At 62.1% G+C, this 27,538-nt stretch overlaps 1 protein-coding gene across 2 annotated transcripts; it reads left to right on the forward strand.

Moving 5' to 3' along the window:
* On the forward strand, positions 1–25,053 carry ANKRD52 (ankyrin repeat domain 52). Of its 2 annotated transcripts, XM_064141164.1 has the most exons (28): positions 1–111; positions 1,956–2,039; positions 2,624–2,702; positions 3,973–4,043; positions 5,589–5,789; positions 6,515–6,602; positions 7,083–7,225; positions 7,944–8,156; positions 8,862–8,940; positions 9,805–9,919; positions 10,880–10,962; positions 11,073–11,190; positions 12,128–12,196; positions 12,964–13,104; positions 13,312–13,389; positions 13,901–14,012; positions 15,012–15,083; positions 16,032–16,233; positions 17,039–17,126; positions 17,926–18,043; positions 18,917–19,136; positions 19,759–19,846; positions 20,884–20,967; positions 21,052–21,197; positions 21,391–21,473; positions 22,800–22,882; positions 23,024–23,115; positions 23,689–25,053. In XM_064141164.1, exons 1-28 carry the CDS (start codon positions 85–87, stop codon positions 23,934–23,936), a joined length of 3,225 nt encoding a protein of 1,074 aa, XP_063997234.1. In that variant the 5' UTR covers positions 1–84; the 3' UTR covers positions 23,937–25,053. The 2 variants fall into 2 exon arrangements, with proteins under 2 accessions (XP_063997234.1, XP_063997235.1); XM_064141165.1 differs by lacking the exon at positions 13,312–13,389.
* Positions 25,054–27,538: the final 2,485 nt, after the last annotated feature.

A 27,538-nucleotide genomic window follows, 5' to 3' on the forward strand; every position in this document is an offset into this window, starting at 1 on the left:
CTCCCCGCCCCCGCCAGCCGCCCGAGCGGAGCCGCCGCGGCCGGAGCCCGATGCCGGGAGCTGGGCGCTGAGGGCGGCCCCGAGATGGGGATTCTCAGCATCACGGACCAGGTACCGGCGCCGCCCCCGCCCCGGCCCTCCGCGGCCCCCGCCCGGCCGCGCACTGAGGCCAGCTCGGGGATGCGCGGCCTAGTCCGCGCCGCCGCCGGCGGGCCCCGGCCTGGCTGCCGATGCAGGCCGCAGCTCCCGGTCCGCCGCGGTTGGAGGCCTCTCGGCCCCTTCCTACCTGCGGTTGGGACCCGCGGAGCTGCCCCTGGCGCCGCGCTGCAGCCCCGGGCCCGCCGCGCACCGCTCCGCCCGCGGCCCGGCGGGGCCCGCTCGGGGCAGGACCTCCCCACGGGGGACAGGAGGGTCCGCGGGGATAGGGAACGCGGAGCTGCCCCCCGGGAGGCGATCCCCGCACCGGGAACTCTTTGCACCCACTCGGCGGGGCTGGGACCTCTCCCGCCCCCGGGACGGGGCCCCCGGGGCCGCTGCGCCTCTCCCTGCCGCCGCCGGAGTGTCCTCGGCGGGCTCCGGGGGCAGCTCCGGGGGGTGCAGGGTGGCAGCGTCGGGGCTGGGGCACGGCGCTGGGTCGGGGCTGGGGGGCAGGAGGTCCCCGTCGAGATCTGCGGACCCTGCGGGTGCTGTGCGGTGTGGCCGAGTTGGGGTTCGGGGATGCGTAAGGGGGGGGCAGGATGTCCCCGTGGGGGTCTGGGGACACCCCTGGGGTCTGAGGTGCCCCCGTGGGGGTCTGGGGACCCTGCTGGAGTTGCAGGAGGTTTGGGGACACCCCTGGGGTCTAAGGGGTCTGGGGGTGCTTTTGGGGGGGCAAAGAGTCCCCATCGAGGTGTGGGGGACCCTGATGGAGTTGGAGGAGGTTTGGGGACACCCCTGGGGGCTAAGGTGTCCCCATGGGGGTCTGGGGGTGCTTTTGGGGGGCAGAGAGTCCCCATCGAGGTCTGGGCACCCTGCTGGAGCTGCAGGAGGCTTGGGGACACCCTTGGGGTGCAGGATGTCCCCAGGGGGTGTTTGGGGACACCCCTGGGGTGCAGAGGGTCTCTGTGGCACTGGTGGGTGCCACTCACTCATTTTAGGGTCTCTCTGGGACCCCCCCCCCAGCTCTGGGCGGATTCATCTCATGTGCCCCCAGGCAGCAGGAGCTGCTCTGGTGACAGCGACGCTGCCACTCGTGGGCCTGGGCTGGGTCCCTGCCCCCAGCCCTGCCCGCGGGAGCTGACCTCAGGCTCTGCAAATCTTCCACCCAGCTGGAACTTGGGGGGGGGGGGTTGGGGGGCTCCCAAAAAACCCTGATTCCACTGGCAGGAGGGGGCAGGAGGGGAAGGATGAGGGTAGGATGGGTGCAGGAGGGGAGGGCTGGGGGCAGGGAGGGTGCAGGAGGAGAGGGTTTGGCACAGGATGGGCGCAGGAGGGGATGGATGAGGACAGGATGGGGGCAGGAGGGGAGGGCTGGGGGCAGGGTGGGGGCAGGAGGGGAGGCCTGGGGCAGGGTGGGGGCAGGAGGGGAGGGCTGGGGCAGAGTGGGGGCAGGAGGGGAGGGCTGGGGCAGGGTGGGGGCAGGAGGGGAGGGCTGGGGGCAGGGTGGGGGCAGGAGGGGAGGGCTGGGGCAGGGTGGGGGCAGGAGGGGAGGGCTGGGGCAGGGTGGGGGCAGGAGGGGAGGGCTGGGGCAGGGTGGGGGCAGGAGGAGTTAGATCAGAGCTGATCATTGTGGGGGGGAAGAACCAAGACAGAAGCTGTGGCTCCAGAGCTGATCCCCTGGCGAAGGCCAAGCCGTGGAGATGAGGAAGCTGCTGATGGGCTGGGGCCAGCTCCTGTCTGAAGCAGGCTGAGGTGGTGCCCTGAGGCCTCTGGTGCCCTCCACCACGGTGCCAGCTTCCTTCTCTTGCCCTCTGCAGCCTCCTCTAGTCCAAGCCATCTTCAACCGCGACATAGAGGAAGTGAGGTCGTTGCTGAGCCAGAAGGAGAACATCAATGTCCTGGTGAGTGCTGCCCCTGCCCTGCAGGCCTCCTCCTCCACCCAGAGCCAGATGGGAGAGGCTGGAAGATGCTGACCCCCCCTTGGGCACCTCCTTCTGGAGCCCACAGTGGGGTCCTTGGTGGTGCCAGGCTGGCGGCGAGAAGCGTTTGTGGCGCAGCCTCGGAGCAGGCTCTGGGCGAGGGCAGAGGTTGGACCTTTCCAGCTGCCTGCAGCTGGTTGAGGAGATTCCTGCTGCTAGGAATCATGGAATGGGTTGGCTTGGAAGGGAGCTCAGAGATCATCCAGTTCCAAGCCCCATGAGAGGTCTTCCAAGTCCCAAACCAACCTTGAGGATCATCCAGTTCCAACCCCCCCTGCCATGGGCTCTGCCCAGGGGCTCGGAACTGGATGAGGACCTCAGGGTTGGCTTGGACCTTGGATGATCTTCCAGCTCCCTTCCAAAGCCACTCCATGAGTCCCTAAATAAGTAACCAGCTCTCTCCCAGCACCCTTCAGGAGCTCCTGGAGGTGGAGCAGACCTCTCCCTGCCCTTCAGAAGCTCCTGAGGTGGTTTCTCTGTTCTCTCTCCTCCCTCCTTTGACCCAGGACCAAGAGCGCCGAACACCTCTGCATGCTGCTGCCTACGTCGGAGATGTTGCAATCCTTGAGCTCCTCATCCTGTCAGGTAGCAGAAACCAAACCTTGGGGGCATCTCCTTCACCTTGTCAGGCCTCCAGGTGCTGTAGACAGAGGAGGCTTTGGTCACCCTCCAAGCTTGCTGACTCCAGGCAGCCGAGGAGGGGAGGTCAGGGAGCGGCACCTGGAGCCCTGCAGAGGGTTTGGGTTGTTGAGCCACAGAAGCTCCTCGGGGCTGGAGGAAGCAGAGGTGGAAACCAAAGCAGGAAGGGAGGAGAAGGTCCTGGAGGAGAGCTTGGTGTGGGCATGGTGCAGCTTGGAGGCCAGCAGGAGCTGCTCAGGGGGCAGTGGATTGATGGATTCAGTGGCCTGGGAGGTCAGCCCAGCCTCGGTGATGCTGTGAGCAGCTGCAGAGCAGTGCCAAGTGGAGGGTCCTGGCTGCCAGTTCTCTCTGGCATCTTTGTCCCCACAGTGGGCATTGAGGTCCCCTCAGCAGGTTTGCTGATGCCACCAAGCTGTGTGGTGGCCTTGGAGGCACTTGAGGGCAGGGATGCATCCAGGAGGGGCTTGAGAGGCTTGAGAAGTGAGCCAGGGGCATGAGGGGCAGCGAGGCCAAGGGCAAGGTCCTGCAGGACAACCTCAGGCTGAGCACAGCAGCCCTGAGGAAGAAGCCTCGGGGGTGCTGGGTGAGGAGGAGCTCAGCAAGAGCCTGTAGTGCCCACAGGGCTGCAGGCAGCAGGGCAGGAGAGGGCATTGTGCCCCTTGGCACTGCCCTGCTTAGACCTCACCTCCAGTCCTGCCTCTAGTTCTGGTGCCCCCCCGACAGAAGGAGGACACAGAAGCTGCTGGAGGTGGCCCAGAGGAGGCCACAAAGATGCTGCCAGGGCTGGAGCAGCTCTGCTGTGGCACAGGCTGGGGGCACTGGGGGGGTGCAGCCTGGCAGGAGGAGGCTCTGGGGGGTCCTGAGGGGATCCTGCAGGAAGGCTGCAGTGAGACTTCTGCTGAGGGTGTGTGGAGACAGGCCCAGGGGGAACGGTTTGAAGCTGAGGGAGAGGAGGGCTTGGAGTGGGTCTGAGGAAGGAGCTCTTCAGGATGAGGGTGGTGAGAGCCTGGCACAGGCTGCCCAGGTTGGCTCCTGCTGCCTGCCCCTGGGGGGCGGCGAAGCCCAGGCTGGGTGAGGCCTCAGGCTCGGCGCGGAGCATGCAGAGTCCTCTCCATGCAGAAGTCTCCTCCTGCCTCTGCTGGGGAGGGGGCTCAGAGGGGGCTCTGGAGGGGGGTGCAGGAGGTGACCTGCCTGTGGCCTGTCCCTTGTCCCTCAGGTGCTAATGTCAACGCCAAGGACAGCATCTGGCTCACCCCCCTGCACCGCGCCGCCGCCTCGCGCAACGAGGTGGGCTGGGGGCTGGGGTGGGCTGCAGGGGGCTGGGGTGGGTTGGAGAGGGGCTGGGGTGGGCTGGGGTGGGTTGGGAGAGGGGCTGGAGGGGGCTGAGTGGGCTGCAGGGGGCTGGGGTGGGTTGGAGAGGGGCTGGGGGGGGCTGGGTGGGCTGCAGGGGGCTGGGGTGGGTTGGAGAGGGGCTGGGGTGGGCTGGGTGGGTTGCAGGGGGGCTGGGGTGGGCTGGGATCCCTCTGAGGGCTTTCTCCTGCTCCATCTGCTCCTCACACGGTGCTGCTGGGCTGGGCTCAGGATCATTCTCCTCTTCCTCCTCTTCTGTCCTTCCTGGGCTGGGCTGAGCTGCTCAGGGTGGGGAAGGAGCAAGAGATGAGAGCCAGAGGCAGAAATCCTTTTGGGTTCCTTCCTTCAGCCTTCAGGAGTTCACCTTTGGGTTGTCCCAACAACATCTCCACCTCTTCCTCCTCATCTTGCTTCTCCTCTTCTTCCTTCTCTTCCTTCTCTTCCTGCTCCTCTTCCTTCTCTTCCTGCTCCTCTTCCTTCTCTTCCTGCTCCTCTTCCTTCTCTTCCTGCTCCTCTTCCTTCTCTTCCTGCTCCTCTCCTTTCTCTTCCTGCTCCTCCTGCTCCTCTTCCTCCTCCTCCTTCTCCTGCTTCTCTTCTTCCTCCTTCTCCTCCTCCTCCACTGCCTTTGCCCAGGGCTTTCCCTAATCCATGCTTTAAATTCCTTGGAGGATTGATGGAGCCTCTGAGCCCTTCTGGATCCGATTCCAAAGGATCAGCTTGGGAAGATTTCCTGACCTTTAGCTTCTGGGAGGCTTTGACTTTCTCCTGCTTCCTTTGGTCCTCTTTGGCACTTGCAGGAGAGTCAGGAGGTCCCTGGAGACCTGGCTGGAGGCTTCTCCACCTGGCTGGGGGCTTCTGTGTGCTCCAGCAGGTTGGGTTTGAGCTCTGCTGCTTCTAGAAGCAGGAGCTGGAGTGACTTTGGTCTTCTCCCACCTGGCTGGGAGCTTCTCCACCTGGCTGGGGGCTTCTGTGGGCTCCAACAGGTTGGATTTGAGCTCTGCTGCTTCTAGAAGCAGGAGCTGGAGTGACTTTGGGCTCCTCCACCTGCCTGGGAGCTTCTCCTCCTTGTTGGGGGCTTCTGTGGGCTCCAGCAGGTTGAGTCTGAACTCTGCTCCTTCTAGAAGCAGGAGCTGGAGTGACTTTGGGCTCCTCCACCTGCCTGGGAGCTTCTCTTTGTTGGGGGCTTCTGTGGCCTCCAGCAGGTTGGGTTTGAGCTCTGCTGCTTCTGGAAGCAGGAGCTGGAGTGACTTAGGTCTTCTCCCACCTGGCTGGGAGCCTCCCCACCTGGCTGGGGTCTTCTCCACCTGCCTGGGAGCTTCTCCACTTTGCTGGAGGTTTCTGTGTGCCCCAGCAGGTTGGGTTTGAGCTCTGCTCCTTCTGGAAGCAGGAGCTGGAGTGACCTTGGTCTCCTCCGCCCGTCTGGGAGCTTGGGCAGGCTCCTGCGGGCGGGGTCTGAGCGCTGCTCTCCTCTGCCCCCTCCAGAAGGCTCTGCACCTCCTCCTGAAGCACTCAGCAGACGTCAATGCCCGGGACAAGTTCTGGCAGACCCCCCTGCACGTGGCTGCTGCCAACAGGGCCACCAAGTGCGTGGAGGCCATCGTGCCCCTGCTGAGCAGCCTGAACGTGGCCGACCGCACCGGGCGCACCGCGCTGCACCACGCCGTGCACAGCGGGCACCTGGAGGTAGGGCTGGGGCTGGGCAGCTCAGGGCTGGCTCCAGCCTGCTGCCAGAACGGGGCTGGCACAAGGTTGAAGGTCGTCCTAGTGCCCAAGCCCACCTTGGCAAAGGGCACCTTTGGGTTTCTCTGCCTGGCTGGGGGCTTCCGCGGGCTCCGACAGGCTGGGTTTGAGCTCTGCTCCTGCTAGGAGGAGGAGGTGGAGGTGAGCTGGGGGCTCCTCCACCTGGCTGGGGGCTCCTCCACCTGGCTGGGGGCTCCTCCACCTGGCTGGGAGCCTCCGTGGGCTCTGTCAGGTTGAGTTTGAGCTCTGCTGCTTCTAGAAGCAGGAGGTGGAGTGACTTTGGTCTCCTCCACCTGGCTGGGGGCTTCTCCACCTGGCTGGGGGCTTCTCCACCTGGCTGGGAGCCTCTGTGGGCTCCAGTGGGTTGGATTTGAGCACTGCTCCTGCTAGAAGCAGGAGGTGGAGTGGCCTTGGTCTCCTCCACCTGGTTGGGAGCTTCTTTGGGTTCCATCAGATTGGGTTTGAGGTCTGTCTCTTTTGGAAGCAAGAGGTGGAGTGGCCTTGGGCTTCTCCACTTGGCTGGGAGCTTCTTTGGGCTCCATCAGGTTGAGTTGAGCTGTGCTGCTTCCAGAAGCAGGAGGTGGAGTGACTTTGGCCTCCTCCACCTGTCTGGAGCCTTCTGAGGCTGCTTCAGGCCTGGTCCTCATCTTGCTGTTCTCCTCTCCTAGATGGTGAACCTGCTGGTGACCAAAGGGGCCAGCCTGAGCACTTGTGACAAGAAGGACAGGCAGCCCATCCACTGGGCAGCTTTCCTGGGTAGGTTTGGTGCTCAGGCTTTGGGTGAGGAAGCACAGGGAGAGGCTGGGCAGGGAGGCTGTGGATGCATTTCCATCCCTGGAGGTGTTCCAGGGTAGAGTGGGTGAGGTCTGGAGCAAGATGGGCATGGGGAGGGTTGGAGAGCACCTAGGGAAGGGTTGAAGAGCATCTAGGGAGGGTTGGAGGGCATCTAGGGGAGGGAGGGTTGAAGAGCATCTAGGGAGGGTTGGAGGGCACCTAGGGAAGGGTTGAAGAGCATCTGGGGAGGGTTGGAGGGCATCTGGGGAGGGTTGGAGGGCATCTGGGGAGGGTAGAAGATCATTGCAGTAGAGGCCCTTGAAGGTCCCTTCCCACCCAACCCCTTTCATGGATCTCTGGATCCTCTCCCAGGCTCCTGCTCTGGATCCAGCTCCCGAGGCAGGAAGCTCTCCCCAGGGCTCACTCTTGGGGGGGTTTCTGCTTTCTGTTCCCTTGGCCCAGGCCATTTGGAAGTTCTGAAGCTGCTGGTGGCTCGTGGAGCTGATGTGATGTGCAAGGACAAGAAGGGCTACACCTTGCTGCACACCGCAGCAGCCAGCGGCCAGATCGAGGTCGTGAGGCACCTGCTGAGGCTGGGAGTCGAGGTAGGAGCTCCACAGCTCTCATCGTGGGGGGGTTGGAGTGCAAAGGGGCTGGAAACAGCACCAGGAGGAGGTGCTGGGGGATAGGAGTCAGGAGGGAGTTGCTGGAGGGTGGGACCCAGGAGGAGGTGCTGCAAGATGAGACCCAGGAGGGAGGTGCTGAGGGACAGGAGCCAGGAGGGAGGTGCGGAGGGATAGGACCCAGGAAGGAGGTGCTGGAGGATGGGACCCAGAAGGGAGGTGCTGAGGGATGGGACCCAGGAGGGAGGTGCTGGGGGATGAGATCCAATAGGGAGGTGCTGAGGGATGGGTCCCAGAAGGGAGGTGCTGAGGGATAGGAGCCAGGAGGGAGGTGCTGGAGGATGGGACCCAGGAGGGAGGTGCTGAGGGATAGGAGCCAGGAGGGAGGTGCTGGAGGATGGGACCCAGGAGGGAGGTGCTGAGGGATAGGAGCCAGGAGGGAGGTGCTGGAGGATGAGACTCTGAAAGGCTTTCCCCACCCTGATCATCTTGATGGACCCTGAGAGCCCTTCCCCTCCCCGACCGTTTCGGTGGCTACTGAGAGCCCTTCCCCACCCTGATCGTTTCGGTGGCTGCCGAGAGCCCTTCCCCTCCCCTCCCCTCCGGTCTCGGCGGACCCAGAGCCCTCCCCCCGCGGGCAGCCCTGCCCCGGCCCCGCGGCGCCGCCGGCGCTGAGCTGTGTTCGCTGCTGTGGCCGCAGATCGATGAGGCCAACTCCTTCGGGAACACAGCGCTGCACATCGCCTGCTACATGGGCCAGGACGCCGTGGCCAACGAGCTGGTCAACTTCGGCGCCAACGTGAACCAGCCCAACGAGAAGGGCTTCACCCCCCTGCACTTCGCCGCCGTCTCCACCAACGGCGCCCTCTGCCTGGAGCTCTTGGTCAACAACGGCGCCGACGTCAACTTCCAGGTCTGCTCTGCTCTGCTCTGCTCTGCTGCCCTGGGCAGCTCTGGGGGTGGCCATGGGCAGCTCTGGGGGTGGCCATGGGCAGGGGCTCAGCACCTGCCAGGCACAAATCCAGGCTGGGTAGGGGCATGGCAGAGAGCGGCGCTGAGGGGTGCGAGCTGGGGGAGGTTGGGGTGGGGAAAGGCTCAACAGGAGCTGGAGCAGCTCTGAGGGACAGGACCTGGGGGGGTCTGGGGTGGGGAAAAGCACCAAGGCTGGGGAGGGGGCACAGCCCTGTGAGGAGAGGCTGAGGGAGCTGGGGGGGTGCAGCCTGGCCCAGAGCAGGCTGAGGGCAGAGCTGATTGCTGCCTGCAGCTGCCTGCAGGGAGGCTGTGCCCAGCTGGGGTTGGGCTCTGCTGCCAGGCCTCCAGGGCCAGAAGAAGAGGGCACAGCCTGAAGCTGTGGCAGGGCAGGGTCAGGCTGGGTGTGAGGAGGAAGCTGTTGGCAGAGAGAGTGATTGGCACTGGGCTGGGCTGCCCAGGGAGGGGGTGCAGTGCCCATGGCTGGGGGTGTTTCAGAGGAGCCAGCATGAGGCACTCAGTGCCAGGCCTCACTTAGCTGGGAGGTGTTGGGTGAGAGATTGGACTGCAGGATCCTGAAGGTCTTTTCCAACCTGCTTCATTCTGTGACTGTGACCCTGAGGTGGCTTCTCCCTGCCTGTCCCCACAGAGCAAGGAAGGGAAGAGTCCCTTGCACATGGCTGCCATCCACGGGCGCTTCACACGGTCCCAGATCCTCATCCAGAACGGTGAGAGAGGCCTGCCCCTGCCCCCCCCCTGCACCCACAGCCTCTGCCCCCAGGCCTTGCTTCAGAGCTCCACCAGGAGCAGCCAGATCCACTCTGTGCTCAGGGGCAGGAAGGGGAGGCTGTGGCTGATGGCTTCATGCTGGTGGCTCTGTGCTGGTGGCACCATGGAGCTCAGGGGGCTGTGGCTGATGTCTTCATGCTGGTGGCACCATGGAGCTCAGGGGGGCTGTGGCTGATGGCTTCATGCTGGTGGCACCATGGAGCTCAGGGGGGCTGTGGCTGATGGCTTCATGCTGGTGGCACCATGGAGCTCAGGGGGCTGTGGGTGGTGGCTCTGTGCTGGTGGCACCATGGAGCTCAGGGGGCTGTGGCTGGTGGCTCTGTGCTGGTGGCACCATGGAGCTCAGAGGGGCTGTGGCTGGGCTGGTGCCCCCATGCTGGTGGCAGGGACCTTGTGTGTGTCCCCCTCAAGGGCAGCAAAGTGCAGAGCAGGGATCTCGAAATTCCAACCAGGGCAGAGCTGCTGCAGCCAAAGAACCTTCCTGGATCCACATCCAACCTGAAAGCCAAGCTCAGGAGGGTGCTGCAGGCCTGCAGGCACCCCGAGGCTGCAGCTGGAGACCTCCAGGGCTGGAGGCATCTCCTGGTGGGGGGGCATGGGGAGGGCTGGAAGGGTCCAGCTTTAGCAGCACTGTTAGCAGGAGGGTCCCTCGCAGGGCTCCTGCCTGCCTCACAGCTTCTGCTGCTCGGTGCTTGGTGGTGTGCCTGGGGGTGGGGCCGTGGCTGGGGGGTGCCCTGGGGTGGGGTGGGGTGGGGGGGTCAGGAGGGCACTCTCAGAGGGGGCTTTGTGGTGTCCTGCTGCAGGCAGCGAGATCGACTGCGCCGACAAGTACGGCAATACCCCCCTGCACGTGGCGGCCCGCTACGGCCACGAGCTGCTCATTAGCACTTTGATGACCAATGGTGCTGACACTGCCAGGTGAGGGTGGGCTCTGCCCCCTCCTCTTCCTCCTCCTTGCCCGTGGTGAGGTGGGAAGGGCTCTCTGGAGCCCACCCAGTTCCCTGCCAGCCCCAGCTCGGCACCCCCCAGCAGCTTGCGCAGGGTCGCAACGGCCAAGGGGTGGGTTGGGAGGAGACTCCACAACCTCTCTGCTGCAGGCCTCCAGCAGCCTTGTGCAAAAGGAGTTTCTCCTCCTAGGTGCCAGTTTGTGCCCCTTGCTCCATGTCCTGGCACTGGGCATCACTGAGCTGAGCCTGGCCCCGGCCTCTTGCCCCCCACAGCTCCTTCAGCTCCTGCTGAGCACTGCTCAGATGCCCTCTGGGGCTGCTCTGCTGCAGGCTCTCAGCCTCTGCTCCTCACAGAGCTGCTCCAGGTCCCTTCAGCATCCTCACAGCCTCCTCTGGACTCTTTCCAGTCCTTCCCTGTCCCTCCTGAGCTGGGGAACCCAAGCTTCTCCTCCTGGATGCCACTTTGTGCCCCTTGCCCCAGCCCTGGGCACCACTGAGCAGGGCCTGGCCCCAGGTTCTTGCCCCCCACAGCTTCTTCTGCTCTTGCTGAGCGTTGCTGAGATGCCCTCTGGGGCTGCTCTGCTGCAGACTCCCAGCCCCAGGGCTCTCAGTCTCTGCTCCTCACAGAGCTGCTCCAGGCTCCATCAGCATCCTCACAGCCCCCACTGGACACTCACACCAAAGAAGGAAGTGGCTCTCTGGTGGTGGAGGTGGCACAAGGCCACAGCATCCCAGTGCCACCCAGAGCAGGGCATGGTTCGGTGGTGGCTGCCTGGAGCTGTCACCAGCACCTTCAGCCAGCTCGGGGCAAGCTTCTTCAGCTCTGGCAGCTGGAAGCTGAAGTGGCCCCAGCCCAGAAGAGGTGGAGGAGCTGCTTGGTGGGCACAGGCTGTGGCACTGTGCCCACCTTGAGCCCTGCTCTCCCTGGCAGGCGTGGGATCCACGACATGTTCCCTCTGCACTTAGCTGTTCTCTTCGGGTTCTCAGACTGTTGTCGGAAGCTGCTTTCCTCAGGTGAGTGGCAGCTCCTCCTGCAGGCCAGGCCTCTGGAGGTGAGGCCAGCTCGAAGGGGACCTCTCCTGACCTCCTCCTCCCTCCCTGTGCCCCACCCCTGCCGTGCCCAGGTCAGTTGTACAGCATCGTGTCCTCGCTCAGCAACGAGCATGTGCTGTCCGCCGGCTTCGATATCAACACCCCCGACAACCTGGGCAGGACCTGCCTGCATGCTGCTGCTTCTGGAGGGTGAGCTCCAGCCCCTGGCCACAGGGGCCTTAGGAGGTGACCTCCAACATCCCTGCGTGCTCCAGGGCCTTGGAAGGGACCTTCAGGGATCAGCCAGTCCGAGGCATCAAGCACCTAAAGCGGAGCTGTGCAGGGAACACCTCCGGGGTGGGGTTGGAAGGACTCTGGGCAGCCTCCCCCAGGACCTCACCTTCTTGGCCCTCACCCATCACACACTGCTGAGCGCTGCTCAGATGCCCTCTGGGGCTGCTCTGCTGCAGGCTCTCAGCCTCTGCTCCTCACAGAGCTGCCCCAGGCCCCTTCAGCATCCTCACAGCCTCATCCGGACCCTCCCCAGCCCTTCCCTGGCCCTTTGGCACTGGAGAGCCCAGAACTGGAGCCAGTCCTTGAGCTGTGCCCTCCACAGCCTCCCTGGGCAGCTGCTGCAGGCCTCCAGCAGCCTCACACCAAACAATTTCTCCTCCTGGGTGCCACTTCGTGCCCCTTGTCCTGGCCCTGAGCAAAGTCTTGCCCCAGCCTCTTGCCCCCCAACCCTTCAGCTCCTGCTGAGCACTGCTCAGATGCCCTCTGGGGCTGCTCTGCTGCAGGCTCTCAGCCTCTGCTCCTCACAGAGCTGCCCCAGGCCCCTTCAGCATCCTCACAGCCCCCATGGGACACTCACCCCAAAAAGGTTTCTCCTCACCTTGAGGTGGCACCTCCTGGGTTCTGCTTTCTGCCACTCTGCCCCTTTGTCCACACCTGGCTGCAGCTGGGGGGCTTGGTTTGTGCCTCTGCTCTGGTCCTTCCTCCTTCCTCCTTCCTTGCTCCCCTTCCTCCTCCTCCCTCCTCCTTCTTCCTCCTTCCCCTTCCTCCTTCAACTTGCCTCCCCTTCCTCCTCCTTCCTCACTCCCCTTCCTGCCTCCCCTCTCCTTCCTGACTCCTCTTCCTCCCTCCCCAGGAACGTTGAATGTCTTAACTTGCTGTTGAGCAGTGGTGCTGACTTGAGGAGGAGAGACAAGTTCGGGAGGTAAGGTCGAGGTGGGACCTGCAAGGACACTGAGAGAGCTTCCTCCAGCCCTTGGAGGACCTGCAGGGCACAGAGCCTGGCATGAGGGTGGCACATTCAGAGAAGCAGAGCATGGACTGGGTTGGAAAAGGCCTCTCAAGATCATCCAGTCCAGCATCCACCCAGCCCCACCATGGCCACCAAGCCCTGCCCCAGGTGCCATGGGCACAGGGTTCTTGGGCACCCCCAGGGCTGGGGACTCCACCACCTCCCTGGGCCAGGCTTGGAGAACCCTTCCAGGGCAGAAGTTTCTCCTCATGTCCAACCTGACCCAAGCCTGGGGCACCTTGAGGCCATCTCCTCTGGTCCCTTGTCCCCTGGCAGCAGAACCCAACCCCCCCCCCGGCTCCATCCTCCTCTCAGGGAGCTGCAGAGCCCCAGGAGGTCTCCCTCAGCCTCCTCCAGCCTCAGCCCCATCCCAGCTCCCTCAGCTGCTCCTCACAACTTCTCCAGACCCTTCCCCATCTTCTTTGCCTTCCTCTGCCCCTGCTCCACCCCCTCCATGTCCTTGGAGTGCCCCAACCCTGCCCCTAGTGCCCATTCCCCCAGGGGCAGTCCCTGCCCAGCTCCTAGGACCCTGTTTGATGCCCACAGCTGCTTCCTTCCCCCAGAGCAGCTCAGCTCTGCCTCTCCAGAGCTGAAGCAGGCAGGGGGTTGCCAGCCTGCTGCTGGGTGGCTTTGTGCCCTGGGTGTGCTCCAAGTGCCCTTTCTCTGCCCTCACCTTCCAGGACCCCTCTGCACTACGCAGCTGCCAACGGCAGCTACCAGTGTACGGTGACACTGGTGACAGCAGGAGCCAGCATCAACGAGGCTGACTGCAAAGGCTGCACCCCCCTGCACTATGCTGCTGCTTCAGACACCTACAGGAGGTCAGCAGGGGCTCAGGGGCACCAGCTCCTTGCTGCCAGGGCTGGGGCTGGCATCGCATGGCGGGGTGGTGGCACATGGCTAAGGAGGTGGCACCAGCTGGGCACTGGTGCTTGGCTGGCCCCTGGGTGTCACCCAGCAGGGGGTTGTGAGGAGGGGGGCACCTGGGTGGGGGGCACTCAGCACAGTGCCCATGTTCTGCCCTGCAGAGCAGAGACTCCTTCAGGTAACAGCCACGACGGCGATGAGGAGCCCCTGAAGGAGTCAAGGCTGAAGGAGGCTTTCTTGTGAGTCCTCCTCACCATCAGCCCCCCCTGCCCCTTCCCCCTCATCCCCAGCCCCTCCTGCCCCTTTCCCCCCCCAATCTCCAGTCCCCCATGCCCCTTCCCCACCAATCCTCACCCCCTTGCCCCTTCCCCTCATCTCCTGCCCCTCCTGCCCCTTCCCCCTCATCCCCAGCTCCCCCTTGCCCCCCTGCCCCTTACCTCTCTGCCCTTCTCCCCTCATCCCCAGCTCCTCTCTGCCCCTCCCCCTCCTTCCTCACCATCCCCATCCTCTCCTGCCCCTCCTCCCCTCTCCCTAAACCACTCTCTCCCTTTCCCCCTCCTCCCCACCTCCTCCTTCCATGCTCCAAACCTCCTCCTGCTGCCTGCTGAGCTGCTCCTGGCCTTCATCTCCTGCTCCTCATTCCTCAGCAGGGCTCTGCATGCAGCCAGATCAGTTTGGGGGGGGTGGGGGTGGTCCCTACACATTCCCTCCCCCTCAATTCTCCCTCTTTTTCCCCTCCTCCCCTTGCAGCTGTTTGGAATTCCTGCTGGATAATGGTGCTGACCCTTCCCTCCGGGACAAGCAGGGCTACACTGCTGTCCACTACGCAGCTGCCTATGGCAACAGGCAGAACCTGGAGCTGGTGAGGAGCTGGGGACCCCCCCGGAGGTCATCTAGATCCCAGCCCCCCCCTCTAAAGGTCAGCTAGGGCCAAAGTCTCTTGAAGATCATCGAGTTCTGAGCCCATGGAACTCGCAGGCAGAGCCCATGGCAGGGGGCTTGGAACTCAGTGACCTTCAAGCTGCCCCTGGGTGCTCCCCAGGCTGCCCCTGGGTGCTCCTCAAGCTGCCCCTGGGTGCTCCCCAGGCTGCCCCTGGGTGCTCCCCAAGCTGCCCCTGGGTGCTCCTCAAGCTGCCCCTGGGTGCTCCCCAAGCTGCCCCTGGGTGCTCCCCAGGCTGCCCCTGGGTGCTCCCCAAGCTGCCCCTGGGTGCTCCTCAAGCTGCCCCTGGGTGCTCCCCAAGCTGCCCCTGGGTGCTCCCCAGGCTGCCCCTGGGTGCTCCTCAAGCTGCCCCTGGGTGCTCCCCAGCTGCCCCTGGGTGCTCCTCAGCCTCCCCCCAGCCCAGGTTGCTCAAGGCCTCATCCACCCTGCCCTTGACCACCTTCAGGAAAGGTCCATCCCCAACCCCCCCTATGCCCACTTAAGTTTGGAGGTCCTTGAGGAGCCTCAGCCAGTGCTGGAAGGACCTTTGGGGGCTTTGATGGGACCCCAAGCAGTGGAGTGAGGTTGGGCTTCCAAAAGCTGTGCCAGGGAAGAGCTTTGGTAGCTCCACAGATGCCTTCTGCTCACTCTGGTTGGTCCAAGTGGGCACGGGGAAGGCCCTGGGGTGGCAGCAATTTGATGTGTGCCCAGCAGCAGGCCCTGAGGGTGCCCTCCTGAGCTGGCATCCTTCTGAGGCAGAGCCAAGGAGAAGAAGTTGAGGCTCCAACCTTGGAGATGTCCAAGCTCAGGCTCTGGGCAGCTGGAGGATGTCCCTGCTGAGTGCAGCTGAGCTCTGGCAGGTCCCAGCCCATGGCAGCTGTCTGTGCCAGGAGGCCTCCGTGGGTGGAGGAGCTGCTGATGGTTGTGTCCTTGCCCCTGCAGCTCCTGGAGATGTCCTTCAACTGCCTGGAGGATGTGGAGAGCACCATCCCAGTCAGCCCTTTGCACTTAGCTGTGAGTGGCCTGGCCCAGGGCTCTGCTGCCCTCTTGGCTCCCTGCAGCTCCACCCCAGGTCCTAGCCCTGGGGCCTGCTCTCTGCTGGTGATGCCACCAAGGGTGGAGGAAGGAAGGAAGCAGTGGGTGGGAGCTGTTGGGCACCACCACCCTTGGGTGATGTTTTCTGCTCCTTGTTGTCTCCTGAGTCATCCTGGGAGCCTCCTCCCTTAGGACCTGGGAATTTGGGGTGGGAAAAACCCTCCAAGATGAATCCAGCATCAACCCAGCCCCACCATGGCCACCAAGCCCTGGCCCCAGGTGCCATGGGCACAGGGTTCTTGGGCACCCCCAGGGCTGGGGACACCACCTCCCTGGGCCAGGCTTGGAGAGCCCTTCCAGGGCAGAAGTTTCTCCTCATGTCCAACCTGACCCAAGCCTGGGGCACCTTGAGGCCATCTCTGGTCCCTTGTCCCCTGGCAGCAGAACCCAACCCCCCCCTGGCTCCATCCTCCTCTCAGGGAGCTGCAGAGCCCCAGGAGGTCTCCCTCAGCCTCCTCCAGCCTCAGCCCCATCCCAGCTCCGTCAGCTGCTCCTCACAACTTCTCCAGACCCTTCCCCATCTTCTTTGCCTTCCTCTGCCCCTGCTCCACCCCCTCCATGTCCTTCTTGGAGCCCCAACCCTGCCCCCAGCACTGCAGCTGTGCCCTGCCCTGTGCCCAGCCCTGCCCAGCTCCTAGAGCCAGCCCTGCCCAAGCACTGCAGCTGTGCCCTGCCCTGTGCCCAGCCCTGCCCAAGCATCCTCAGGGGCTGGAGCTGGGCTCAAGCTTTGTGTAGGCCCAGGGTGGAAAGAAGAACCCAACCCTGGCCCAGGGGCAGGGATTCTGCTGGGGGTGGTGGGGGGAGGCTGGGAGGTGACTTTGGGAACCTCTTGAAGACCTCCTTGGGCCTCTTCTGCTGCCCCCTCAGGCCTACAATGGTCACTGTGAAGCCCTGAAGACACTTGCTGAGACCCTGGTGAACCTGGACGTGAGGGACCACAAGGGCAGGACTGCTCTGTACCTGGCCACCGAGAGAGGCTCCACCGAGTGCGTGGAGGTCCTGACCAGCCACGGGGCCTCCGCCCTGGTCAAGGAGAGGAAGAGGAAGTGGACACCTCTGCATGCTGCAGGTCACCAGGCCTCAGCTGCCTGAGGGGACAGGAGGGAGGGAGGCCTGCAGTGGGCTGGGTTGGGAGGGAGCTTGAAGGCCATCCAGGTCCAGCCTCCCTTGAAGGCCATCCAGGTCCAGCCTCTCTTGAAGGCCATCCAGGTCCAGCCTCCCTTGAAGGCCATCCAGGTCCAGCCTCCCTTGAAGGCCATCCAGGTCTGACCTCCCTTGAAGGCCATCCAGGTCCGACCTCCCTTGAAGGTCATCCAGGTCCAGCCTCCCTTGAAGGCCATCCAGGTCCAACCATCCTTGAAGGCCATCCAGGTCCAGCCTCCCTTGAAGGCCATCCAGGTCCAACCTCCCTTGAAGGCCATCCAGGTCCAGCCTCCCTTGAAGGCCATCCAGGTCCATCCCCTCTTTTAAGGTCATCTAGGTCCAACCTCTCTGGCCCCATGGCAAGGGGCTCGGAACAAGATGATCTTCAACCTTCCCCTAGGCACTCCTCAGCCTCCTTCTAGCCCAGGTTGCTCAAGGCCTCATCCAGCCTGCCCTTGACTGTCTTCAGGAAGGGTCTATCCACAGCCTCCAATACCATCTTGGGCCATCTGTGGTCTTTTCAGGGCCGTCTGTGGTCTTCTCAAGACCATCTTGGGCCATCTGTGGTCTTCCCAGGACCATCTTGGGCCATCTGTAGTCTCTAAAGACCATCTTGAACCATCTATGGTCTCCTGAAGACCATCTTGGGCCCCTTCCTTTGATCCTTGGGTGGTGGCTGGAAGACCTCAGATGTGTTGGTGACTTCTCCTTCCCTCCTGCCTTGTCCCCAGCTGCCAATGGCAACACAGATTCCCTGCACCTCCTGCTTGACAGCGGGGAGCGAGCAGACATCACCGACGTCATGGACATCCACGGGCAGTGAGTGCCTGCAGCCCCTGGGGGGCGCTGCCCTGGGGGGTCCTCGTGGCCTTGGTGTCTGCTGGGGTTGGGTGGTCCTCATGGGCTTGGATGTTCCTTGTGGGCTTGGATGCTCCTCTGAGGTTGGTGTCTGATGGGGTTGGTTGTTCCTCCTGAGGTTGGTGTCTGGTGGGGTTGAGTGCTCCTCCTGGGGTTGGATGCTCCTGCTGGGTGTGGTTTCTCCTCCTGGGTGTGGATGTTCCTCCTGGGTGTGGATGCTCCTCGTGGGCGTGGTTGCTCCTCGTGGGCGTGGATGCTCCTCGTGGGCGTGGATGCTCCTCATGGGCGTGGATGCTCCTCGTGGGCGTGGTTGCTCCTCGTGGGCGTGGTTGCTCCTCGTGGGCGTGGTTGCTCCTCGTGGGCGTGGATGCTCCTCGTGGGCGTGGATGCTCCTAGTGGGCGTGGTTGCTCCTCCTGGGCGTGGTTGCTCCTCCTGGGCGTGGTTGCTCCTGCTGGGCGTGGATGCTCCTGCTGGGTGTGGATGCTCCTCCTGGGGTTGGATGCTCCTCCTGGGCGTGGTTGCTCCTCCTGGGGTTGGATGCTCCTGCTGGGTGTGGATGCTCCTCCTGGGGTTGGATGCTCCTCCTGGGCGTGGTTGCTCCTGCTGGGTGTGGATGCTCCTCCTGGGGTTGGATGCTCCTCCTGGGCGTGGTTGCTCCTCCTGGGCGTGGTTGCTCCTCCTGGGTGTGGTTGCTCCTCAGTGCTGAAGCTCTGCTGTGCCTGGGCCACTCTGAGCTGCTGTGGTGCCCTCTGCCCCCAGGACCCCCCTGATGCTGGCCATCATGAACGGCCACGTCGACTGCGTCCACCTGCTGCTGGAGAAGGGCTCCACGGCCGACGCGGCCGACAAGAGGGGCAGGACAGCTCTGCACCGGGGGGTGAGTGTGGCCAGGGCCAGCTGCAGCCTCCTGCCCTGCAGCTCAGCAGCCAGAGGAGGATGAGGTTCATGGCATGGGCTGGGAGGGACCTTGGAGAGCATCTAGGGGAGGGGTGAGGAAGATCTAGGGGAGGGTTGGGGAACATCTAGGAGAGGGGTGAGGAACATCTAGGGGAGGGTTGAGGAAGACCTAGGGGAAGGTTGAGGAACATCTAGGGGAGGGTTGAGGAACATCTAGGGGAGGGTTGGGGAACATCTAGGGGAGGGTTAGGGAACATCTAGGGGAAGGTTGAGGAAGACCTAGGGGAAGGTTGAGGAACATCTAGGGGAAGGTTGAGGAAGACCTAGGGGAAGGTTGAGGAACATCTAGGGGAAGGTTGAGGAAGACCTAGGGGAAGGTTGAGGAACATCTAGGGGAGGGTTGGGGAACATCTAGGGGAGGGTTGGGGAACATCTAGGGGAGGGAAGGTTGAAGAGCATCTAGTGGAATGTTGAGGATCATCTAATTCCAGCTCCTCTGCCATGGGCTTCTGCCCATCTCTGTCTCCTTGAGAAGGAGCCCAACTTGCACCTTCTTCAGGTTGGAAGTAACCTCCCTGAGGTCCCTTCCAGGTGCTCCCTGAGGTCTCTTCCAAGTGCTCCCTGAGGTCCCTTCCAGGTGCTCCCTGAGGTCCCTTCCAGCCTGCAGGAGGTGGCAGTTGAGCTGCTGCCTCCTAAGTGGTTGACCTCCTGCTGCTGTCTGCTCCAGAAGGAAGCCGTGGAAGGGATCTTGAAGCCATTTGATCTTTGAGGTCCCTTGCAAGCTGCAGGAGGTGGCAGTTGAGCGTTGCCTCCTGGGTGGTTGACCTCCTGCTGCTGCCTGCCCTCCCCCCAGGCTGTGACAGGCTGTGAGGACTGCTTGGCTGCTCTCCTGGACCACGATGCCTTTGTCCTCTGTCGGGACTTCAAAGGTAGGACCCCGATCCACTTCGCCTCGGCCTGCGGACACCTGGAGGTGCTGAGGACCCTTCTGCAAGCTGCCCTCTCCACTGACCCCTTGGACTCTGTGGTGGACTACAGTGGCTTCTCCCCCATGCACTGGGCTTCCTACAGTGGTGAGGAAGAGGAGGGAAGGGGGGGGAGAAGGAGGCATCTTGGTCCTGTGACCTCTGCTGACATCGCTTTGGGGTGGTACTGACCCAACACGGAGGTGTTGGATGGCAGAGAGCTGGGAGGGGAAGTGTGGAGTGGGGTTGGGTGGGAAGGGGTCATGAAGGTCATCTAGGTCCAAACTTGTTGAAGATCATCTGGCTCCACCTTGGTGATCATCTGGTGGAAGGTTGAAGATCAGCTGGTTCCAACCCCCCTGCCGTGGGCAGAGCCCAGGATGATCATCAAGCTTCTACTGGATGGTCTTCAGCCTTCCACTAGATGATCCTCAGCCTGGTCCTGAGAAGCTTCTGGGGCCTGCAGGTCTTTGGGTGTGGGCAGAGGAACCTTGAGGTCCTTCTTGAAGTAGCTGTGAGGACCTTCAGGAGGTAGAAACCACCTCAAGTGCAGCAGCTTAGCTGTCAGAGGGAACCCGAACCAACCGCTCCTGGCTTGGGACACTCAGTGCTGGTCCTGAGCAGCTTCTGGGGCCTGCAGGTTTTAGGGTGTGGGGAGAGGAACCTTGAGGTCCTCGTTGGTCCTCCAGAGGTTGGTCACTGATGTCCTTTTGTCCTTCTCTGCTCCCAGGGCATGAAGATTGTCTTGAACTGTTACTTGAACACAACCCGTTCGCGTACCTGGAAGGAAACCCTTTCACTCCATTGCACTGTGCAGTGTAAGTGCTCCCCAGGACCTCTCCAGCACCTTCTGAGGGCCAGCAGATAGCCTGAGCAGCCTGAAGGAGCTCCAGGTCTTCCTTTTCTTGCCCTCCTTGAGCAGCTGAAGCTCCTCAGGCTGGTCAGAGAATCAGAGGCTGTTAGGGGTTGGAAAGGAGCTTGAAAGAACATCCAGGCCAGGTCCTACCTGCCTGTGGCATGTTCCTGGCAGCAGGAAGGAGAAGCTGGCACACAGCAGCTCCCTGGGGAGCAGCTTGAGGAGTTCTTGAGGAGCTCCTTGAGGAACAACTCTGTCTGCTCCTTGAGGAGCTGTTGTGTGCCAGCAGGCTGCCAACTCAAGCCAAGGGCTGGAGGTTCTGCCCTTGCTGGCCCTCTTGGGTGGCTCTTCTCTGGTCTTGCTGGAGCACCTCAGGAGGTCTCCAAGCTTCCCACGAGGCTGTGGAGGTGAAGCTTTGGTGGGAGATAGGCTCCAGCTTGTCCTGAGTCACCTTCCTCAGGGGTGTCTGGGGCAGTGTGGGCACAGAGTTGGGGTGGGGGCTGATGGTGATGGCCAAGGAAGGATCCTGGGTGGATGAGAAAGGGTCTTGAGTGGATGAGGAAGGATCTTAGGTGGATGAAGAAGGATCCTGCTTAGATAAGGAAAGATCTTAGGTAGATAAGGAAGGATCCTGTGCAGATAAGGAAGGATCCTGTGCAGATAAGGAAGGATCCTGTGCAGATAAGGAAGGATCCTGTGCAGATAAGGAAGGATCCTGTGCAGATAAGGAAGGATCCTGTGCAGATAAGGAAGGTGCAGGCACTTCCATGTCCTACTGTGGGTGGTCCTGGTGCCCCCTTGCCCCCCCCCCCCAGCCTAGCAGCTGTGTGAGGCTGCCTCTGCCGTGCCCTTGAGTCCCACCCGGGCAGGATCAGCAATGGATGATTTCCTCCCCCCCTCCCCCACGCTGCCTGCACCCAGCCCCCCAGGAAGGAGCTGCTCGGTCCCACCCTGGCACCCATCCCTGACCCTTCCTGTCCCTTCTTGTGCCCGCCACAGAATCAACAACCAGGATGGCACTGCCGAGATGCTGGTGGAAGCCTTGGGTGCCAAGATTGTGAATAGCAGAGATGCCAAAGGAAGGTGAGCACCAACCTGCCCCCGCCGGGCACCGCCACCGGCCCCAGGGGCCTCGCTCTGACCCTTCCTCTGTCTCCTCTTCCTCAGGACCCCCCTTCACGCTGCTGCCTTTGCAGACAACGTCCATGGTTTACAGCTGCTCCTGCGCCACCAGGCCGAGGTGGACCCCACAGACAAGCTGGGGAGGACTCCCCTGATGATGGCCTCTGAGAACGGCCACACCGCGGCCGTCGGTAGGTGGCTGCCCCCTGGCGGCTTGGCCCTTGCCTCTTCCTCACCAGCCGGGACTGGCACAGCTGCTCCCCTGCCACCACCCCCTTAACCCCTGCCTGCTCAGCAGGGTGGCTGCTGGGGGGTTCTGGGTTGCTGCTTCTCCACAGCAGATGTTCTTCCTCCTCCTCCTCCTCCTCCTCCTTCTCCTTGCAGAGTTCCTGCTCTACCAAGCAAAAGCGAACATAACTGTGCTGGATGTCAACAAGAACACAGCTCTTCACCTGGCCTGCAGCAAGGTAGGGAGGGAGGTGCCCACCTGCAGCTGCCCCCCCCCCCAGGGCCTGGCAGCTCTTTGAGTGTGGATGAGGTCTTCAAGAGAATCCAATCCCAGCATTCTCCAGCTCTTGGCGAGGCTGGGGCTGAGCTGTGCTGCTCAGCACCGCACCTCGGGGGCTTGGAGATGGCTCCAGGGTGGGGACTCCACCACCTGCCTGGGCCAGGCTCTGAGAGCCTTTCCAGTGGAGAAGTTTCTCCTCAGGGCCAACCCTGGTGCAACTTGAGGCCATCTCCTCTTGGCCTGCTCCTTGGCACGAGAGCCAAACCCCTCAACCTGGCTCCAGCTCCTCTCGAGGAGCTGCAGAGCCCCAGGAGGTCTCTCCTCAGCCTCCTCTTCTCCAGCCTCAACCCCACCCAGGTCCCTCTGTTGCTCCTCACAACTTCTCCAGACCCTTCCCCAGCTTCATTGCCCTCCTCTGGCCCTGCTCCCACCCCCTCCATGTCCTTCTGGCACTGAGGGACCCAAACCTGACCCCAGGACTCCAGCTGTAGCCTCCCCAGTCCTCACCCCAGGGAGACAATCCCTGCCCTGCTCCTGCTGATCCGGGTTGAATGAGGCCTTGAGCAACCTGAGGGCCAGTAGGAGGTGACCTTGCCCATGGCAAGGGGGGGTTGGAAGTGGTTGACCTTGAAGGTCCCTTCCAAGCCAAACCCATTCCATCCACCTCTGAATTCCCTGGATCCAAGGCAGGCTGCTGGTGCCCTTCTTGGCCCCTGCCCACCCTGCTGCTGTCCATCAAGGATGAGCTTCTCCACTCTCCAGCTCCCTGCCAAAGTGATGAAGCACTTTTGGTGCTTAGGTAGGGGGTGGAAGGTTGGGGGAAGGTAAAAGGTAGGAAGTTGGATGGAGGTAGGAGGTGGAAGGTTGGGGGAAGGTAGAAGGTAGGAGGTTGGATGGAGGTAGGAGGTGGAAGGTTGGGGGAAGGTAGAAGGTAGGAGGTTGGATGGAGGTAGGAGGTGGAAGGTTGGGGGAAGGTAGAAGGTAGGAGGTTGGATGGAGGTAGGAGGTGGAAGGTTGGGGGAAGGTAGAAGGTAGGAGGTTGGGTGAAGGTAGGAGGTGGAAGGCTGGGGGAAGGTAGGAGGTTGGATGGAGGCAGGAGGTTGGGTGAAGGAAGGAGGTTGGGTGAAGGTAGAGGGCAGTGGTAGATTTGCTTTAGGCAAGGTGGGGTTGAAGCAGTGGCAGGAGGTTGCCTTTGAGGCAGGTTCCCATGTCCCAGGGGGTCCCATCGTGCCTGGGCAGCAGCAGCTGAGGCCAGCAGCAGCTCCTGCCCCTCTTCTCCCCGCAGGGCCATGAGAAGTGTGCCTTGTTGATCCTGGGGGAAACCCAAGACCTTGGCCTTATCAATGCAAGTAACAGTGCTCTGCAAATGTGAGTCTGGGGCCACCTGGGCCAGGGCAGCCTCTGGAGAGGGCCACCAAGCCCCTCCAGGAGCTCCTCGTCGTGGTGGGGGGGGGTGAGTGGGTGGCTGTGCCCTGGCACCAACTCTGCTGTCCCCTCTGCCCGCCCCAGGCCGCTCCACATCGCAGCTCGCAACGGACTGGCCTCTGTGGTGCAGGCCCTGCTCAGCAGAGGGGCCACTGTGCTGGCTGTGGATGAAGAAGGTGAGGCTCCCTCACCTGAGGCTCCCTCACCTGAGGCTCCCTCACCTGAGGCTCCCTCACCTGGCTTCCTGGGGTGGGGAGGCTCAGGGTGGGGGCCGTGGGTGAAGGAGGTTGCACCTTGCTGCTCACCTCCACCTCGGCTCCTGCCTCCACCTTCCCCTTCTGCTCCACCCCTTCCCCCTCCTTGCCTCCCCCTTCCCTTCCCCTCCTCACCTCCCTCTTCCCCCTCCAGCTCCCCCTTCCTCCTCACCTCAGTCTTCCCCTCCACCTTCTCATCACCTCCTCTGTGCTCACCCTCACCCCTCTGTCCCACTGTCTTCCATGCCCACACTCACCTCCTTGCCCACCCTCACCCATCTCTCTCTCTCCTTCACCTCCTCCATGCCCACCCTCACCCACTTCTGTCTCTCCTCCTCACCTCCTCCATGCCCACCCTCACCCACCTCTCACTCTCCTCACCACCTCCATGCCCACCCTCACCACCTCCATGCCCACCCTCACCCACCTCTCTCTCCCCCTCACCACCTCCATGCCCACCCTCACCCACCTCTCTCTCCCTCTCCTCCCCTGCAGGTCACACCCCAGCCTTGGCCTGCGCCCCCAACAAGGACGTGGCTGACTGCCTGGCACTTATCCTCTCCACCATGAAGCCTTTCCCCCCCAAGGATGCCATCAGCTCCTTCAGCTTCAACCTGCTCAAGAACTGCGGCATCGCGGCCAAGACGGCAGCAGCCTGCGGGGCTCTGCCCAACGGAGCCGCCTGCGCCTACGGCCAGGAGCGCCACGGAGCCATCGGCCTGGACGGCTGCTACTCGGAGTAGCCTCGGCTCTGGGTGACCCCCACCTCTTAGCTATTTATTTAGGAAGTCTATCAGTGTAGGGCACTTGAAAGGAGAACAAGACTGGGCACAGCCTCTGCCAGCCTGGCCGGCCAAAAAGCCAAGAGTTCAGAGCTTGCCCCTTGGCTCCGCACCGAGAGCAGCTGGCACAGCCCCCTTGGTCCCTGCCCCTTCCCAGTCCTCTCTCTCTTGGGTTCAGGAGCAGCTGGCACAGCCCCCTTGGTCCCTGCCCCTTCCCAGTCCTCTCTACCTTGGGTTCAGGAGCAGCTGGCAGAGCCCCACGGCCCCTGCCCCTTCCCAGTCTTCTCTACCTTGGGTTCAGGAGCAGCTGGCACAGTCCCCTTGGTCCCTGCCCATTCCCAGTCCTCTCTACCTTGGGTTCAGGAGCAGCTGGCAGAGCCCCACGGCCCCTGCCCCTTCCCAGTCTTCTCTACCTTGGGTTCAGGAGCAGCTGGCACAGCCCCCTTGGTCCCTGCCCCTTCTCAGTCCTCTTTCTGTTGGGTTCAGGAGCAGCTGGCACCACCATTAGGGTGGCACTGACCCACAAACACACCCTGGTTGTCCCCCTGCAGAGGGCAAAGCTCAAACCTGGCACTTTCCAGCCCTCTCTCTATTGGCACCTCTTTGACTGCCACAGGCCCCAGCCAAGGTGCCACCATCCCTGCCCAGATGCACCAAGGCTGTCCCCCAGCAGAGGGCAAAGCTTGAGCCTGGCACTTTTCAACCCTCTCCCCATCACCACCCCTCTGGTGGCCAAGCAGGAGCTGGGTGCTGTGCCCTGAGGGCATCACCCAGCCAAGGTGCCACCATCTGACACCATGGCAGTCCCCCAACAGAGGGCAAAGCTCAAGCCTGGCACTTCCCAATCCTTTCCCCATTGGTGCCCCTCTGCTGGGTGCTGAAACCTTCCCCTGAGCCAGCCCAGCCCAGTGCCACCACCTCACTTTGTCCCCCAGCCTCCAGGGTGGCATCAGGCTGCTCCCACCCTTCCCTACTGCCCTGTGCCAGCTGCCCACCCTCCTGCAGCTCCTCCACTCCATCCTGTGAGAGGGGCAAGCCCTGAACTCTTGGTGGGATGGGGGTGGGATGGGCATGGAGGTTGTTTGGGCACTGAGCTGGCACTGGGACGGGGGGGGGGGGGGGGGGGGGGGGGGTCGTGTGTGTGTGTGTGTGGGTTGCTGCTGGGCGAGCGCCGCTGGCACCGCTCCTGCCTGGCAGCCTCTTTGTCTCCTGGCATTTTAAGGTCCTTCAAAGACTTGAAAGGGTGGAGATGTGCTCTAGAGCTGTGCCCACCTCCGTGCCCACCTCCATGCCCCCTTTGTTTGGTTTCTTTTGGCAGCTCTCCATTTGTTTTTTCATATGCAACAAACGGGTGCTGATGCCCCCTGCCCATGGGCAGCCCTGGGCACACATGCAGGCAGCTCTAGGCACATGCAGGCAGCCCTGGGCACACATGTGGGCAGCCCTGGGCACGCTGCTGGAGACCTCCCTTCCCTCCCTCCCCCCCACAGCAGGCACTTTAGGGGTTCCTTAGCTTCAGGGTCTTTGGGGGTGGTTGAATCTGGGGGGGGGAGGGGTCGGGGGGGTTTGGTTCTCTTTTCCATGGAAAAATGTTGGATTTGAAGGAGGAATTCTTGGTGGCAGTGCCCAAGGCCTGGCTGGGAGCTGTCCTGCCTTGGAGCTTTCCTCACTTGGAGTTCTCCTTGATGGATCTTTCACTTGCTTGGAGTTTTCCCTGCTGGAAGTTTCCTTGCTTGGAGCTCTCCTTGCTTGGAGCTCTCCTGGCTTGGAGCTCTCCTGGCTTGGAGCTCTCCTGGCTTGGAGCTCTCCTGCTTGGAGCTCTCCCGGCCTGGAGCTCTCCTTGGTTGGAGCTGTCCTGGCTTGGAGCTCTCCTTGGTTGGAGCTGTCCTGGCTTGGAGCTCTCCTTGGTTGGAGCTCTCCTGGCCTGGAGCTCTCCTGGCCTGGAGCTCTCCTTGGTTGGAGCTCTCCTGGCTTGGAGCTCTCCTGGCTTGGAGCTCTCCTGGCTTGGAGCCCTCCTGGCTTGGAGCTCTCCTGGCTGGGACTTGGACTTGCCTCTGTTGTGAGTTTTCCTTGCTTGGAGCTCTCCTGGCTTGGAGCCCTCCTGGCCTGGAGCTCTCCTGGCTGGGACTTGCCTCTGTTGTGAGTTTTCCTTGCTTGGAGCTCTCCTTGCAGGGATTTCTCCTCCCTTGGCCCTTCTCGCTGAGATTCTTCCTTGCTTGGCCTGTCCCTTGCTGGGATTTTTCCCCTTTCCACCATTCCTTTGGTTTTCATTCAGTGCTTTTCAGAGCAGCTCCCCTGGGGCTGAGTAACAAAAATCAACTTCGAGCCTGGGGGGGGAGGGGGAGGGGAGGGGGAGGGGGAAAAAAAAAACCAAAACAACAAAAAGTACCAAAAAAAAAAAGGGAAAAGAGACCAAAATTTGAAGCCTTTGAGTGAGGAACAACAAAACTTTGCACTTCAAAGCCCCTCCCTGCCCCTTGGTGCTCCCTGGCCTGAGGCAGCTTTGGGGCAGGGCTGTTGGGGGGGGTCAGGTTGGGTTGGTTTTGGGGTGGGGGAGGCTTAATTGGGTAGGTTTGGGGTTGCTGTGGTAGCTTTGGGGGTGTTGGGGTGAAGCTTTGGGTGACTCTGGTGGGGGTTTGGGAGTGGATTGGTGCCTTTGGGGTCCTTTCAGTGCTGATGGTGCTGGCTTTGGGGTTGCTTTGGTGGTTTGGGGGTCTTTTAGGTGGTGGTTTTGGTGCTTTTGGGGTTGTTTTGGGTGCTTTTGGTGGTGGTTTTGGTGCTTTTGGGGTTGTTTTGGGTCCTTTTGGTGGTGGTTTTGGTGCTTTTGGGGTTGTTTTGGGTCCTTTTGGTGGTGGTTTTGGTGCTTTTTGGGGTTGTTTTGGGTCCTTTTGGTGGTGGTTTTGGTGCTTTTTGGGGTTGTTTTGGGTCCTTTTGGTGGTGGTTTTGGTGGTTTTGGGTTGTTTTGGTGGGTTTTGTGTTGCTTTGGTGGCTTTTGGGTCCTTTTGATGGTGATTTTGCTGCTTTTGGGGTTGTTTTGGTGGGTTTTGTGTTTTGGTGGCTTTTGGGTCCTTTTGGTGGTGATTTTAGTGCTTTTGGTGGTGTTTTGGTGGCTTTTAGTGGTGATTTTGGTGGGTTTGGGGTCCTTTTAGTGGTTGTTTTGGTAGCTTCTGGGTCCTCGTGGTGGTGGTTTTGGTGGGTTTGGGGTTGTTTTGGTAGTTTTGGGGTCACTTTGGTGGCTTCTGGGTCCTTTCAGTGGTGATTTTGGGGTTGTTTTGGTGGCTTTTGGGTCCTTGTGGTGATTTTGGGGTTGGTTTGGTAGTTTTGGGGGTGTTTTGGTGGCTTTGGAATCATTTGGGTTGGCTTTTGGGTCATTTAGGTTTGCTTTTGGGTCATTTGGGTTGGCTTTTGGGTCATTTTGGTGGCTTTTGGGTCATTTTGGTGGCTTTGGGGTCATTTGGGTTGGCTTTTGGGTCATTTTGGTGGCTTTTGGGTCATTTGATTTGGCTTTTTGAGTCATTTTGGTGGCTTTTGGGTCATTTGGGTTGGCTTTTGGGTTGCTCTGG

This window comes from Pogoniulus pusillus, unplaced genomic scaffold (genome assembly GCF_015220805.1).
Source record: "Pogoniulus pusillus isolate bPogPus1 unplaced genomic scaffold, bPogPus1.pri scaffold_157_arrow_ctg1, whole genome shotgun sequence".
Classification (NCBI taxonomy): Eukaryota; Metazoa; Chordata; class Aves; order Piciformes; family Lybiidae; genus Pogoniulus; species Pogoniulus pusillus.

Coding starts and splice junctions, on each gene's coding strand:
- ANKRD52 (XM_064141164.1), top strand. CDS start 85: ATGGGGATTCTCAGCATCACGGACCAG. Junction 2,040..2,623: donor AGGAGAACATCAATGTCCTG/GTGAGTGCTGCC, acceptor CCTTTGACCCAG/GACCAAGAGCGCCGAACACC. Junction 20,968..21,051: donor AGCAGAGATGCCAAAGGAAG/GTGAGCACCAAC, acceptor CCTCTTCCTCAG/GACCCCCCTTCACGCTGCTG.